This window comes from Linepithema humile, chromosome 1 (assembly GCF_040581485.1).
Source record: "Linepithema humile isolate Giens D197 chromosome 1, Lhum_UNIL_v1.0, whole genome shotgun sequence".
Classification (NCBI taxonomy): Eukaryota; Metazoa; Arthropoda; class Insecta; order Hymenoptera; family Formicidae; genus Linepithema; species Linepithema humile.
In genome coordinates, this window is record NC_090128.1 from 26,594,751 (window position 1) to 26,612,730 (window position 17,980).

A 17,980-nucleotide genomic window follows, 5' to 3' on the forward strand; every position below is an offset into this window, starting at 1 on the left:
AACGAGATCGTTGCATTTACTCTTGCGGTTTTCTTTAACACGCGCTGTAACCGCTCCGCGGAAATGCGCTCCTTTTAGTTATTAGAAAAATCCACGCGGCGGGGAAACAAACTTCCTCGGACTTCCAAAAATTAATGTGACGACATAAATAAATTTTTGCGTTGATTAAATAACATGTGAGAGTTTATTTTGTTGCTCAAAGTTAACATAAAATTGCTGCTACCATCATCGATGTTATAACTTGAGCTAAGTTTCATTAACTTGCCGGGGTCAGGAGGTCGAAGGCAGGTAACTCGGGCAGGTGGAAGTAGATCGTCTTACAGAGGCGAAAAAGCGGAACGAGCTTACGCGGCGCGTCCCATTTCCGCTCGCCCGGCGTGTAGGCAATTACTTCCTCGGAGCGCCTTCGTGGAAAAGAGCCTCTAATCTGTTTGCGGCCAAATCGAGCTTCTCGCATTCCTCTAATAAAGACTGTTTCATTTTAACGCCTTTCATTTCGCACCAAAGTCTCGTGATGAGATCGTCATTTTCATATTTATCTGCTTTCGGTTGTTGGAAGTTTCAATTATTTTGTTTTCGCATACACACACTATCATATTATTAGGTAGATAATTTATTTAAATATGACTTGGCGCTAATGGCGCTAATGTCGTTAACCGTAGAATTACATGATTAATAACATAGTAATGAGGTGCTTCGAATCTGTCTGTCGACGTTAGATTTTCTAATGCTCCGTTAATGAAGAAGTATTTAATTGGAACGTCTCCCTAATTTGAGAGGAAGGGAACTCTCTTTTGCCTCGATTAATGTTAATTCACAGACAGAATCTTAAATATGTTATGTTGAACTCACTGTTTACGTAATTATTCAGTGAAAGATACATAATCACTAGATACATAATTAATGAAATTGGAGCATTATGAAATGCTGTAAAGCTCATATCTACACGGCTTTCTATTTTATCGTTCATTTGAACGCACATGCAAAAAATCTGAGACATCTCGTACCATTCATCCATGAGCAAACAAAGTTGGAGGAACAATTGTGGACTCTCATGTATAAACGAGCGCTTCGATATGTATAAACTGCAGGGAAACAAAGAGGAGAGCCCGGAGAGGTAAGGAGAAGGAAATTTAACCCTCCCACTTTTGTGCGCCGGTCCGAGTGCTCTCACCTGGATTGAAGCGCTCTTTTATCGAAACCGGATTTCTAACGAGGCTAGCAAAGAGAGGGGGGAAGAGAGAGAGAGGGAGGGAGGGTGGGAAGGAGAGGGGGGGGGGAAAGGGGCCAAGCGCTGTGCAGAAGGAAAGCGCGCGTAACTGAATGTAACTGCGGAAAATTGTTGCCCGTCCGCGCGGTAATCCGCTAATAGCATGTCGGCGTACGGCCATGTACGTACCGATAATCCATAATCCATCAGTACCGGTAGAAGCAATGTGCATATGTCCACATGGCAGAGTGCTGCGCGGATGTATATATTTTATCTGCACATATTTATGTCATACCAGCGCGGATTAAGAGCAATTTTATGGCGACCTTCCATCTACGGCTATCGGATATTGAATTTCCATGGCAAAAAGGCGGGAAAGGGAAAAGCGGGCGGATGTGCAGAGACGCGCGTAAGCCCCGCTTCCCGCTGTGTGTAAGTTTGCCATTCTTAATTCCTCATCGGACTGAAACAACCAAACAGCATTTTTCCTTCAGTTTGACGGTTGATTTTTCAAACGTAGCTGTAAATCCAATGGAAAAATGGAACAGCTCCGCTGTTCTACTTCGCGTGATATCGAACGGCTTTTCCGCCCGACTTGTCTGACTAGGGACGGACCTTCGCTACTGACCACGTTAGCGAACTTTCCGTTCCTGAATAGAGTTACTGAAGTTTGAATTTTCGAACGTACACGTAACTAAATAATTTCGAACGTACACGTAAGTAAATTACGCGATTGCGATTTTTTTGCGACGCCTCGACGCGTGAAAAGCTCTTTACTTGATCTGATTACGTAGCCGTAGACAAGAATTGTTTAACTTTCGCCTTAAAATTTATTAGGTGCGGGATATTGTTTGCGGAACTTCCGTCTGGCTTGTTTCGCTGACATTTTTCTCCGTGAAAATCTCGGCGTAATAACGAGGTAATATCAAAATTCGCTGCGTCACCTTGATTTAGCCAGTGGCTACATAATGTGAGGACGGCTCTTAGCCATTTTCTGCTTTATTTTTTAATTCCGTACATCTGAGCAGTATTATCGCGCGCGAACGCCCGCGGTAATGACCGCTACGTAATGACTGCGGAAGCCGAGCTCGGTATCTCGTAATGGTGCTCGCCATATTGCAATTTAAATTTCGCTGAAATGGGGTGAAAAAAAGGGTGCCGGGTGCCGCGGAATGAATATGTTAATTGGCTCTGGAATTGGCTGTCCCTATCGGTGATTGATTAAAATTCGATACGTCGTGACGCCGCCGCGTTGGCCGACCGAGCGATGGGCGAGATGGGCAGAGGGCGAGGAGGGCAAGGAGGGCGAGGGCGGCGAACACGATCGAGGGCGGGAAGGGAGAGTTAGCACGACTGCAACGAACCGGTCGTTCGTGGAAGTTACTTTGCGGATAAACGAGATTGAAATTTCGATGGAAATTACCGTCGATACCTGTGGACTTAAGCGAACTGTCACCAAGTCAAACAGCAGCGACGACTTGTCGATTACGTCAGAGCGTGTGTCATCATCCATTCGCGCGCGCGCGAAGACTAAGAGAAATGGAAAAACGTTTTCGGTGTTCGCGCCTTAGTTCACTTCCCGATAACTCGCCGTCTCGAACCGCTCGAGGAGTCGCCTGCGGAATTGCGCCAAGATTGACGATATCCAAGAAGTGGAAAGTACAGCGGTTATATCGCGTCTCATGAGAAAGCCGCCGTGAAAAGCAGTGCATTCCTCATTGATCTTATCGGATCTTATCGCTCTAATTTATCGGTTAAATATGATTCTCGGGATTTGCTGATATTGCAGAATTTTACGGTATTGTATATATTTTAAGTTATGTTATGCGAGCAATTTTGGTACTGCACGTTTTAAAAGCTACCGGGCTCACATATGTATAATACAGGGACATATTTCGCATTGTAATGTGCGGAATCCTGCTACGCAATAACTCTCGTGTATAGGATTTATCATAGTGCATCTCTGGGAATATTATCGTTGAGAGAAACCACCGTGTCTTGTTTCTCGCATACGTCATCAACCTTTTGCTGGAATCTGCAAGGACCGCGTATACAGAGCGTGGCGTAATTCGTAGTATAACGGAGAAAGAGGTGACTGTTCGTGTAAAAATAAATAAAAGATAAAGAACAAATTTCTCTTTCACGCGCAGATTGATTTTTCAAATACTTTCGAAGATTGAAAAATTCATACCACATTTCTATTGTCAAATGTATATTCAATTTAAAAATCTATTAGAAATTTATTCAGATAGAGCTAATTTAAAAACAGCGTATTGGCTCTTTGCCGACTTTCTAATTTTTACGCGGTTTTTTTTTTTTTTTTTTTTTGCAAAAAAGAGCAGACCTGGATAATATAAGGGTATACGAAAAGCGCGGGAAAAAAATACAATTCTAACATGAAAGAATAAACAAATTCATTTAGCTCAGTTGCGACAGGTAGGTATGTTCAAGAGCCGCAGCGAGGACTGCTCGTATTACAGAGAAGACGTATACGAGCTACCGTGAGTATGCCCCTCTCACAAAGCTTCGTCCGCGCCAGTGTGTCGGCGTTAATGAAACACGTCCACCGTTGGCAATTGTCCCGCCGCAGGCACGACAACGGCCGTCCGAACGTAAAAGGGAGAGGCGCTAGCTGGTTGGCTGCTGTATTCCGCTCCGTTTCCATCAGGTTGCATCTAGCAGCAGCCCGGGGTCCGGCTCGCCGGCGTTTCGTGAATTTAGATGAGTCCAGCCTGTCCGGCTTAATTCGCGCGCACCTCATAAGAAGCGAGTCATAATCTCGCTCTCGCGCGATGCGCGCGCGCGCGCTCGCTCCATATTTTTGTTCCGTTATTGGAGTAGCTGTCGCGCGCTGTGACCGTCGCCCGCTTTTTTCGGCGTAAAAATTGTAACTGGCTCGTTGCGCGCGTCAGCCCGGCGAAACGCAAAAATACATTGCGCCCCGGACTTTCTGTAATATTCATTGTGTTTATCGTGCCACGTTTGCACGATCGTACGTGTAAAATTGCGCGGTGCCTCCCGACGCGTGGTTTTGACTCCTGAAAATTTTTTACGGATATCGCGCGACAGCGCGAAATCAGACGTGCGTATCTTCCATTATGCGGCGCGCCGTTATTCACTTTTCTTTCGTCAGAACGTGTGCGACGTGTCCACCTCACCTCGCCAATCCCTAATTGTCACATACATTTCCGCATTGCCTCCCCGCCTCGTCGACGCGGTAACAAAACGAGCAAGTGCTTGATCGGATACCGGAAAACCCTCTTTCGCTGCACTCACGTTACTCGTTTCGCCTGAGACGTAGGAACGACTACGTCTACCGTGGAAAAATGCCTGCGGAGAGCTCGGGTCACGTAGAACGGCGCGATAACGTAGTCGTTTCTTCCTATTCCTCTCTTTCTCTCTTCGCCGTCTCTCTTGCCCCGACACACTCGCGCTCATCCCCACCCGTTTTTTCATTCAAGTCTCGACCGTTCGTTCGCTCCTCCCCCACCCCCTCCCCCGCCCGTATCCAGAGTGTAAGGAGCAAAAGGAAGGAGCGCGTGCACACAAAGATCACATGCCGCCCAGATTGAGGCAGCAGGGTAAACGTTCGTGTTCCCTCCGTACTCTTTCCTTCCGGGCGTCCTGTCTCTCCCTCCGCCCCCATATCCGGCTTGCTCTCTTGCTTTGAGCAAATCTGCGTGAAAATGGGAAGAACGTCTGGTACGGGGCGCCGCTGGAGGGAGAACGAAAAGTGTGTAAGTTGGACGTATGTCTATACATGCGCGCTAGTCGGATGTGCGCGAACGTAAGCCCAGGAAAAGAGAAAGAGGGAGAGAGGGAGAGACGGAGAAGGGGAGACTCGGTGAGAGGCAACCGTGGCGAATATCAGAGCCCTTCTGATGACAGCGGGGTCGAATAACGAGGCCCCGCCATCCGACGATAGGACACGGTTCGGAGTTGAAAATTACTTCCGCGTCACGGAGCTTTTCCTGCGGGGCCAGACGACGACGACGACGACGGCGACGACCCTCCGACGAGTACCAGCCGGAGGTGAGTTATGATAGTCTATCGAAGTAAGTTCGTTACCGATGAGATTCTTGATTTTCTATTTATCGGACGACCGTAAGGTAGCTAGGTAATAAGTCTCTCGTAGCCGTTGCCTATCTCACTCGCCCTCCCACCCCCCCTCTCCCCCCTCTCGCTCTCGCCCACCTCGGAACGAAATTAGTTCTTGAAGGAAATATATTGCGGATGCCGGGGTAAATACTGAAAAATCCCCGTTACGCTTTAAGTAATCTTTTTTTCTATTACGACCGGCAATTTGCGACGGGGCGCGATAAATTCGCGCGGGCGCGAGTGAATTTTAACACTTACACCTGGTAATATCATATCGCGACATTGAGTAATGTTCATGGAAAAATAGAGTGCCGGACGATGAAGCGCGATGGGGGCCCGAGAAGATTAGTGCAAGTAGACGAAAGTGAATAGAGAATATTTATGAATAAAAGAATCGTATATCGCGGAATCAATAAAGTTGGAAGCGAGATTTTGGGCTCCATTGTTCGGAAATGGAAGGAAGAAAAAGCTAGCAACGGATTTATCGAGAGCGCGGTACGCGACAATGCATTTTCTTGCTTTATCACGGAGATCACTGAACGCGCGTTATTATTAATAAGTTTTTGCACGTGCACTCTGCGCGCAATGGAATAAAAATGTAGTGAGTACAGCGCGGAGAACACGCATTTGCCGATATAATTGAAAAATAAACCACCATCGTTACGATTGATCATGACTTACTGCAGTATTTCGGCGAGCAGAATAAATGCACCCGCGCTTTATTGTGCATCCATTAAAATTCCATTTACCGATGGCAGGTTGCGGCTCGTAGGATAATAGCTGCAGCAGCACTCGATGTCCGATAGAATAGCGTTAACTACCGATTTACCGTCTTCAATTATGCCGTTTGATCGATTTAGTACGAAATTTCTTCTACGCCGGTGAATAATTCACTAGTCGTTTTATGACAAAAATGCACGCAAATCCCTGAGAAAGGTACGAGAATATGTTATCATTACCGCTATGCGGTATTATTTGTGTTTAATTAATTATGCATGACTGTAGTACCTTTGTTATTTAAATTATTATTATTAAAATTATCGCGATATTCTTTTTGCGATCCCTTACGTATGTTTTTCATGCCCTTCATATTTCATGGTGAGCATAAAAGCACAAAGATAATAACTGGCTATTTTCATATTAATTATGCTTCAATTTTTTAGCAACATCCACTATTTTTGAAAAAAGAATATTCACTTGAATCACACTTCCTTAACGCGCTAATCAAGAGACACGGTAGTGTCTCGCGCCAAGTTCACGCGCAGCGCGCAACGCAAGCGCAAGACCGACCGTGTATCTTTACGCGAGCCCGAAAGTTGAGACGAGCCGAGATTATCGGATCTCGATAACGGCTGGGCCGATTGAGTTGGCAATAGGCTCAATCGATAGCGCATACCCAAATTACATAAGAAAAGTCTGCTTGTTTTTGCTCTGTGTGCTTTATAAAAATAAATATATGCATTCAAAGTCGAGAAATCTAGAAAATCATCTCGCTAGGATGTATGTCGCGTTGATATGTATGTCGCTCGTGTCTTATTGGTCAGCGTCATTCTAACATGGCGGCGCTCAGACCTGTCAGCTCGCAGTTTTGATGTATATATTAATTACATTTATATATTAGTATCGATCGTAAAATGTATATATAACGTGTTGTGGAGACGAATAAAGATAGTGTATATCAAAAATAATAGTATTCTTCATAAAAAAAATTTTTTTCGATCTTAAAGTGCAGAAGTGTACACTCTCAGTATTCTGTAGTTAGTTAATTAGTGGACAGAAAGTGTACTTCGTGCAGATGGTGGAATCTGCAAGTTTCTGACGTTAGGTGCGCTGATGGCGCTGAGAAGCCGCGCGGCGCGCGCTTACGTTTGTTTGGCTATTTGCTCATTTAAATTTTTAGATGTTACATAGAAAAATATTAAAATTTTATAGTTATTTGAGTTATTAATTACTAAAGATGTCCGAATAAGCACGTATCAATCCAGCCTGCCGCCGAATGCAAGCGCGCGAAGAGATACAACCGCTCAGCGATTATGATCGCTTTCAAGCGTTTCAAAAATCCTCCTCCCTAAGTGATAAAAATATCGAAGTTGTTTTAATAGGTTTGCCATATGATTAAAATGTTTATAATCAGTACAGCAGCGTTACAAACTTTTGTTCTAGGTTTCCACGCACACAATCGAGGGACCATGTTTATGTGCTGCGCAGAACGCTTTACGCAGCATATGAACATGGTCTTTTGATTGTTGCGTGGTAACCCAAGCCAAGAATTGGTAACGCTGGAATACAGACTAATGCAGGCAGAAAATTATTAAAATTTTATAGAAAGAAAATTTAAGCATTTGTTATTGGCATTTAAAAATGTAATAACTATACAAAAATGAGTTAAAGATTTTTGGAATTTTAAAACAATCTATTTCTCTTATTTCATATAAAACACTAAATAAATTTTTACTATACGAACAATTACAATATCATTAACATTAATTTAACTTTTTTAATAAAAAAATTTCCAATTAATGCATCTCAATATAATATTTATTTATTAAAACATCTTTTATTTACTATCTACATTGAGTTTACATTTTATAAAGTACAAACATTGTTTTTTTATCTAAATAAATTTTCATTAAGTTTTATGAATACTATTCAAACTCGTATTAAAAGCTTTGCATTCTAACACACACGAAAAATGGAGACATTTAATTCTACAGCCGGCAAAACTTCGTCGAATAACAATACCACGCGTGGTGAGAAAGTAAGTGCATTATAGCAAGTCATTTTATAAAATTAATTTTATACCGAAATTAATTCGTTTGGTGAAAACATTGGAAGATAGTTTTTCATTTACATTATACTCGTGCACAAAAATAAACTATAATATTACAAATAGAGAACATGAACTTTAAGGTACATCTAAATATACACGCAAACCTTCCAAAAAAGTTGTTGTATATATAAACACGCAAACCTTACAAAAAAGTTGTTGTGTATTTTACCTAACAAAAAAGTTGTTGTATATTTGAAAATCAACAAATTACCTTTTTAAAAAAAGGTAAAGAAAAGGCGCCAAGTGCACGCAAATCTTCCAAAAAAAAGTTGTTGTATATATAAACCTTTCAAAAAAAGCTGTCGTATATATTATATATTAACCTTCCAAAAAATTTATCTTCCACAAAAAAATGTATATATATTAACAAATAACAAACCTTTCAAAAAAAGTTGTTGTATATATAACCAAATAAAAATTTGCTATATATTCTGCCTATAAAAGAGGTGATATCAGAAAATGACGCCAAGTTTAAATAAAAAACCTTTCAAAAAAAGTTGTATGTATATATTTAAAAAAAAGTTGTATATACCAAATAAAAATTCGCTATATATTCTGTCTATAAAAGAGGTGATATCAGAAAGTCGACGCCAAGTTTAAAATAAAAAACCTTTTTAAAAAAAACTTGTATGTATATATATTACGAAAAAGGATTATATTTATTATATTTAATTATATTTATTATATTTATTTATTAAAAAATTTTTCAAATTTAATCAAAATAAAAAATATTACAAAATTTCGCAAAAAACTTGGCGCTGCTGTACTGAACTACATGTTAAATACATCTTAAAATATTATAGAGAATGAAAATGAGCAATAATTTTACAATTTACATGATTAAGTGTTATAATGACTCAAACTGACCAGAGCGGCAAACGGCGACGCGATAGCCAATTAAACTCTTGTTCTTACGGTAAAATTGTAAGTTGATTAGCTATAGCATCGCCACTTGCCGCTTCGTCGCTCTAGTCTGTTTGAGCCGAAATTTGTTTGCATCGCTTGCTCTAACATGCTCCTACTCGTTCTAATACTCCAAACTAAACTATAGTATTACGTCACATATACTATAGATTAAAGTATGTTGGAATGATTAGGAGCATGTTAAAGTATTGCGATGCAAATCTTATGTAAGTTAATAGTTTAGTACAGCAGCGCCAAGTTTTTTGCGAAATTTTGTAATATTTTTTTATTTTGATTAAATTTGAAAAATTTTTTAATAAATAAATATAATAAATATAATTAAATATAATAAATATAATCCTTTTTCGTAATATATATACATACAAGTTTTTTTAAAAGGTTTTTTATTTAAACTTGGCGTCATTTTCTGATATCACCTCTTTTATAGACAGAATATATAGCGAATTTTTATTTGGTATATACAACTTTTTTTTAAATATATACATACAACTTTTTTTGAAAGGTTTTTTATTTAAACTTGGCGTCATTTTCTGATATCACCTCTTTTATAGGCAGAATATATAGCAAATTTTTATTTGGTTATATATACAACAACTTTTTTTGAAAGGTTTGTTATTTGTTAATATATATACATTTTTTTGTGGAAGATAAATTTTTTGGAAGGTTAATATATAATATATACGACAGCTTTTTTTGAAAGGTTTATATATACAACAACCTTTTTTTGGAAGATTTAAGATTACGTCCATGGGACTATCCCTGCGTAGTTTCGTCGCCGCGAGCAAATCGCTTAACCACCGTGATGTATTTTGACGGGCTAATGGATATCGCGTACGGATTATCATGCTAAAGAGACGTTAATTAACACGTCGCATCCAGTAATAGCCGTTCAACCGGGACAGAGGTTCTCATTTGTACAATGGCCGTATCGCGCATAGCGTTTCCTAGATGTGAAGAGGTCGAAAATCATCAGTAATTGTGCAAGCACCATTAAAATAAATTGGAAAATAATAAGAAATAAGTTTGCATATATAATATTTTACTACAAACTGCAAATAAATTAATCTAATATTCTAATAATAATGAAAATAAAATAATCTAATATTCTAATGATAATGCAAATAAAATAATGTAATAATTTAATATAAGAATAGTATTCAACACATTTAAAAGATATGAGAACACAACAAAATAATTAACTAAATTTTATGAAAAATTTTTGTCCGCTATTATTAAGATTATAAAGTATTGTAAGTTACCGATTTTTAAATTACTGTACGTAATTTAATCAAATTATCTTGATTAATTTATCGTATTCATGGTAAATTGACTTACTGGTAAAGTAATGCGATTATAAAAAATGGACATGTGAAAGAATCTTCAGTAAACGTATAATTCTCAAAGATTTTGAGAACATAAATCGCGGAGCGCTTTGGAAGTCCGTCGGACCAAATAATCGTATTTCCACTAGATATACTCGCTGAAAAGGACAGAATTAACAGTCGGGCTTTTGTTTCACAGAACCAGGCTAAAACCATCATTTTCGATGAATAATACAGAATTAGTAGACACATAGAAATCCTTAAATGTATGCAGTGTATTTAAGGAAACTGTGAAATTGTTTTGTAATTAGCGATACCTAAACTTACTAAAGTGCGATGAAATGTTTTTGTGATGTATTAACAAATGCAATGATGTAGATAAAATCGCTTTATGTTTCTCATATCGGATTAAAGCAGACGGCGGTAGCTTTATCAATTTGTAACTATGCTGAATAAGCCAGGAGAAGGAACTTGAGTTAAATCCAGGAAATCGAGCCGTTTCGTATGAACTCTGCTAATTTCCTCTCGACATATGTGTGAAGTGTATGCATATACATAAATATATATATGTGTGTGTATATATAATATATAGAATGAGAAATAGGACGTTAGTATCAAGTTATGTAATTATAATTATAGATAGGAGGTGAGATCGGCAGATATTTCGCATTATGGCTAAAAGGGTGAGTACATATCTATTCACGATATAGCGAGTAGAGATTAGCCAGTGATATATACATAAGATTAGCACGACGCAGGTTGCATTTATATTGAACTGCTATATCGAGCAATCCGTCTTCACAATATGACACGAAATGATGAGATTTATTGGCAGAAAATAAATTTCGTTCTGCGATTTTCCAATATTTCATCTTCAATTCCCACCGCATAACGCCTGCATAAAACTCGCGCGGAGCGTCGAAAAGAATTTCGGCATGACGCCGCGAACTTAAAACGAAATTCAATTGAAAAGTTTGATGATTTTTTATAGTGCTGTGCGAAATGAACTGCAGCGTCGTATCTCGGTGTGAAAAATATGCAATTATTTCGCAAAAATGAAAATGCAAAAGAGAAAGAGAACTACTTTCTTTGACTTTAGATTTGGAATAAAAATCAAAAAATATATTCTCTCGTCTAGAAACGTAAAATAAATACAATAGCCGAAATGATCACGTATATTTAAAAATTCGGCGTAAATATCTATCATAAAATCGTTTATAAAAAAACATACAAAAATTTAATAACCCTTTTATTGTTATTTCAAAAAAAAAGTACGCGTACTCCAAGCGAATCTATGTAGTCGTGTACGGCCGACTAATAGAGAAACTCAGAGAATCACCTAATATCTGCAGACGTGCAGTCAATTCCGGCTTACGGTCCCCAGGAAAGAAATCTCGGGCGCGATTCGATCGATGACCCGGCCAGATGGTACCTACCTCCATACCATGTCGATTCCTCCATCGCACCCACTTGTTGAACCCCGGCCGCCAATACTCGACAAAGTACTCCTCGGTGTACTCGACCCCGTGACCGTTGCCGAATCTGCCCTGCGTTTTCGTGGACGTCAGTAAACGCGGAGAGTGCAGATTCACCTCCAGGTATTCCTTGCCCTCCTTGGTTACCATATTTCTCGGGCACCACGCGCCGCCGCCCTTGTCTTGTCGTAGCCTGAGAAACCGAGGAATTATACCAGGAGTTATTACGAACCCTCTCGAGGCAGATACGTTGCGTGAAGACACGCGAGGAACGCACAGATATATACGCTCGCGTGACAAACGCACGGGCACGTTACGCTTTTCCAGCGAGTCGCGCGCGCGCAAGTCATGGCAGCCGCCGTCTCGCGCCCCGAGAAAAAGACAGTAAAAGTAATACTCAAAGCGAAAGATATATCTACCTCGATTATCGCGGACTTATTATGCGGATGATATAATTGATGAGCTTCCCGTCCCGGTTCCCTTTCAAGATCAACGGCCGCCGGTGTGTAAATTAATGACGCGGCGATTGATTTACGGGCGATCTTTAAATCCGAGCACGCTACCACGCTGAGGTTCTCGCGGTATTGATTATGAATAACTTATTTTGCAGCGAAGCTTTTATCGCGATAGCAGCTTCTTGTGGACAGAGGAAAATGGAAGTAATTTTTTTCAAGGCTCTTAGAGCACGCAAAAGGGGGAGAAGAGACTGGCGGTTAATAGATTCCGGGGAGAAAAATTGTGATCATAAAGAACTTATGTATAAATTAAAGGAAGATAAGGCATTAATAATTATGATAGAAAATCTATAATTATACCCATATATCAATACATTTTTCATACTAATTATTGCGATTCTGTAATATTTCATTTGAAGAAATATGTTTATGAAATTAACGAGATTTCAGGTATTAAGAATATCGGGTACAGCAGCAACGGAATGATTGTTGACTCATGTAAGGTCAACAATGTTCTCGCCGCAGGGAACAAACCTAAGAGCGGTCGTTCCACAGGCCAATAAGCAATTTTCCGATCTGATTGTTTCTGCAATCACAAGCTAAGGAATCAAATTATCCAGAGATTTCTGCTTTCAAGTTTCCACACGCATGCACATCACGTACAATCTCTCTTCTCGCAATATTGACAGTTGGGAATATAAATGAAAAGAGCTGTCGGGCGTGCAAGATGCACTTCGTTAACGCCCTTAACACCCGATTTTCTGAATTTTCAAAGCTCTGACGACGAATCCGCAGAATTAAATTCCAGAAATATATCTTTCATCAAGAACTTTAAATCTCAAAACGAAACATATCCGCGCGCTAATACAACGAGGACGCTTGCAAGAGACACGATTGCGCTATTATCAGGCGTTATTTCCGACACGCCGTGTTGCGCGTACGCATAGGAATCCATTGAAATACGTGTATCCACACGCACGATTGTGTCACAAAGGGAGAGAGAATCTCCATGGAAATATTTCAACTGGTTCAACCGTGGAGGAGTGCTATACATACAGGCGACATGCCCGCATGTAAACAATAGACCAGGCGAAATCCACTGAAAGCGTTTGCGGTTAATTAGGCAGCAATGCGGTTAACAATGTCCCGGCTTCAGCAAGCCCTTCGTAACCTTGCGTTACCAACGTCGCAATCCGTAGTTACGCGGCTCTATGAGCACGAGGTTTCCGTTCAAATAAAATCTTATCTTGCTTCTCCTTCGATAAATTTTACGTTTTACGCAAGAGGATGCTGATTGTTTCAACGTCGATTTGCGATCGTGATCGAAATGGTGATCGCGATAAAAGAGGAATAGAAAATTTAGGGGTACCAAAGCTGCACGCTCTGATTGCCGTGAATGTATGCGCTGTACATTTAAATAGAGCGGATTGTTTTATAATACAATACGCACGCGTTGCTGTTGGTCATTGCTGCGAATCACGGTTGATTTATTGAAATTTCTATTCATCGTTATTTGCCCGACTACACATTGATAATGACGCTCGCTTTCCTCTTTCCGCATTTATTTGTAGTCGTTCATTTTCTATTCATTTTCAATTCATGATTACCGATTGGTAATTCAATTTCTGAGATAAAATAAGCTGAATTCTGCTAATCAGGATATTAATACACTTTATTGTACAATAAATTAATCTGACGAAAATAGAGAGACTTTTTCGAAATTTGCCTTACTGAGAATTAAAAGTGAAAATTATGTCTGTTTTTATCGTACTGTTATTTCGAGAAGTGACTTCTAGAGACGTGTGTACAATATTGACCGTGTTGCTGCAGTACTTCCGTCCGTTAATTGCGCCATTAATGTTTCCAGATGTTCTATAAGTTAAACGTAAAAATAAAAGGAAGTGGCGTTCCGGGAATCGTAAAAATTCCCTTACGTGTTTTCTTCGAACGTGAAGGATTCATGGTGTAGAAATGTCGAGCCGTTTCGTTCCCGAGTCGAAATTTAGCACCTATATTGAACCTTAATCTTTTATTTTGAGGTAGGCATAAGAGAGTCAAAGTAGATGTTATGCATTGTATCGTATGTATATAATAGCACCTACTTTGGCGCTACAATATGTCCGAAATTTCCTTTTTTCCTGCTAAAGCTTCAAAGTAGGGTTTAGTTAAAACCCTCCGTTGACCCGCTTTAGACCCTGAAAATATATAGATTCCTTTTTGCCAGCACTACTTTTATGATATTATCAAGAAATTCTAATGATTGCAAATGTTCACAATAAAGAAAAATACTAACTATAATTTTGATTAACGATAATTTTTAATAGCATACAATTTAAAAATATCATTAATCAATACCATTTAGTTGAATTTTATTATCTTTTGAAAATTTGTAATTATTAGAAATTTCTTGATAATATCAAAATATAATATCAAAATTCAACTATTGAGTATTAATTTCTAATATTTTTAAAAATTTTATGTTATTAAAAATTATCATCAATTAAAATTATATAGTTAGTAATTTTTTTTATTATTGTGAAGATTTTTGCACAATCATTAGAATTTCTTGATAATATCATAAAACTAGTGCTGAAAATCCATATACCTTTGTGATTATATTAAAAATATTAAATTAAGATATTAAATATAAAATAAGATACTAAAAACATTACATAATATTTATTGAATTAAATATTATTTATTAAGTATATGTAATACATATAGTTAAGAGTATATTATTAAGCATAGTTAACATGCGTTAAAACAAGTTCAGACAGAAATATTTACACAGAAAAAGGTCCAAATTAAGACTGAAACGTTTGATAATATTGTATCACTTAATAAAGCAATAATCAAAATACAACCACATTATGCATATTGCTCGTATAGTTTTTCATTCTTATTTGAATTTTAACGAGTACATCTAAAATAGTTAACATTTAATAAAAAAATTAATTTAAAAAAATTTTTTTGCGCTGAATCTTTTTCAGATATCATATCACTATTTTGAAGAAGGAAACGGAAAGGTATCAATATTAATAAAAGTTGGAAATGCAACGAATTAAATATTTTTCTTTATGATTAAACATTATAATAACTTTTATAGGTCGAATTTATCTAGTATATATATATATATACTAGATAAAAGTTCGAGGTTTAATGGAGGAGTTCTCGCAGTAATACAATCTATTTTGTGAGGCTCTATAGGTTTAAAGTAGTATTTCAACATCAAATTATAGGAGATCAAGTTTTAAAAGAGGAGTTCTAGGTTCTAATTCCGTAAAAATAGGTTCATATAGGCTGTATGAGCATTAAAAGAGACGCTAAATTTCGACTCGGGTTGTTAAACGAACAAACGTAAACGTAAGTTCGGAAACATACTGCTTAGGGCCCTTTAAGTCGCAAAGTACTTAATCAGAAACTCCCATAGCCTTTTATGGACGTCGATCGTAATACAAGTTTGCGAAGTGCGTTGGAAAATTTTGCCATTGTAACTACGCGAATGATTGTCATAGCTATTAAATTCAACGGGTTTATCGCTGACAATCGGCACTGAAAATTAGAATAGCTTACTGCCAACATTAACAATTTGGAAAATATCTCAACGATTTTACATGTGTTTGTGATGACTCGTTTCGAAAATTATATTTCGTAATAAAAAAATATAAAAAGCGCAGTACAAAATATTATAAACATAGCGCATTTGGATATAAAATGAAATAAAATTTAATGTGGAATCATTATTGGCGTTATTCACTATAAATTCTCAGTTTTGCGAAGGATTTGTAGGGAGAAAAATGCAGATGCGGTTGCAATGCACTATTGAGCGGCTCTCCACGGTCTTCCGGAAAATCGGTGCGATCCTAATAGGAAGCCAATCGTCGGTACAATTTACGGTAGCGAACCGACGAAGCGACCAGCCAGCCATTCACTATGGCGTGGGTATTTCAAAGTGGTCTCTTCGAGAAATGCGATGAGGGAGCGGGGGGAGGGGGGGTTAAGAGAGCTCGTCCCACGAGCCGACCAGAAGCATTACGCCGTCTCATCAGTCGAAAGGTGCATTAGCATTGCTAATGACCCGCGATCGTTACCGCCACACGTCGCAGCTACCATCCACGCTGCTTTGCGCGCAGCACGTTCGTTATTTTGGAAGTGGGCGATGAACAGAGAAACAAGACCTTAAGACAAGATAGAGGAGAAGGTAGGAGGAGACCCGCAATAATTTTCGCACGACAATATCTTGCGACGTCATGGAGGAATGCATCTATTGTTTCATTCGGCTGAAACACTAGCGAATACATCGTTCGGTTCGGCTCTGTTCGTAGAGCGGAATTTCCCGTTGTCTTTTACGCGAAATTCCCATGGCTATTAATAAATTGATACGTCAAACTTTCTCTCTCTCTCTCTCTCTCTCTCTCTCTCTCTCTCTCTCTCTTTCCCTCTCGTTCTCCCCTCGCGGATTTAAAGTGTTTCTTGCGAAATATTGTCCGTAATATTGTAAAACGTCCGACCCGTAATCCATTCAATTAAGGTTATTGTTTTATCATGATAAATACAGAAAATTCAAATAAAATGGGCGATTCCCAGTTATTAACCGTGATGAAATATACCGCGCGCGTTTGCGAATGTTATATAATGTATGCACGGTAAATATTGAATCAAAAGATATTGCGGAGTTGAATTACTCACGATCAATAAACCCCTTTTGTAATTTACACATCTCTTTGCATACGTTCTCATTTATAATTCTTCGGGATGATGAAGCCGATCCGTTATTGCGAACACGTTCGCGCATGTATACGTATGTATCTCACGATGCGCCCGATTTCACTCGCAAAACTTGAATTTTCCAGATGCAACAAAACGCCGCGCCGATCACTTTTCAACCTCTTCTTTAAGGCATATTTATATTCAGACCGCGCGCACGAACCCGCTTGCTTTCTTCTATTATCTCCCGGCGTGCCCCAGCTTTACTTCAAGCCCTTCCGTCTCAAATGTCTGGTAAAAACTAATTAAATTTCCCCGTAATATGGTGATTTCGATGATAACCGTTATTACGTTTCGGGAGATTGTGAAGAGGAACGCGAAACGAATAAAATGACATAGCGGACTGTACGCATCGCGCGACATTTTACGACCGTTTTGAGGCTAATCCCTGCGCTAATTAGACGCGAAATGAGCAACGATTACGTCACCCGGCGAAAGATAAAAACAGCCGGCCGTGCAGCGGGCTATTCCGGAAACAAATGCTTCCACACGGATTGCAGAAGCTCGGCTCAAAAATACGGTAGACGACGATGCGCGCTTTCAGACAAAAGATCAGAAGCACTCGCAGATGTGAAAAGATGCTTACTGAAAGACAGGGTTTCTTTTTTTCGTTACATGTCGCTTTGTTCTCATCAAAACGTAATAACAATAATGATGAAATATTCGTCTCTAAATAGTTTATGTACAATATGCATTATCATTGTATGCGCAATTTAAACGGACACACAGCAAAAAGTAAATTGCTTCTTTTTATTTTCGTGCTTTCGTTGCAGTGTATAGTAATTTACATTTTCTGCGCGTTAAAAATTTACATATACTTTTTAAGATTAAAAAACTTTCACGGTTAAATATTATTTGTCAGAGCTCGGATTATTTAGCAAATATCATACGTCGACTGC

The 17,980-nt window shown here is 38.9% G+C and overlaps 1 protein-coding gene across 1 annotated transcript in view; it reads right to left on the reverse strand.

Annotated features, from left to right (window-relative positions):
• The window catches only part of Ddr (discoidin domain-containing receptor 2), a 198,787-nt gene that overhangs the window by 48,951 nt on the left and 131,856 nt on the right, over nucleotides 1–17,980 (reverse strand). The window contains exon 6 of the mRNA XM_067348003.1: nucleotides 11,821–12,052. Within this exon, the coding sequence (XP_067204104.1) occupies nucleotides 11,821–12,052 (232 nt within the window). The remainder of the gene's footprint in view (nucleotides 1–11,820; nucleotides 12,053–17,980) is intronic.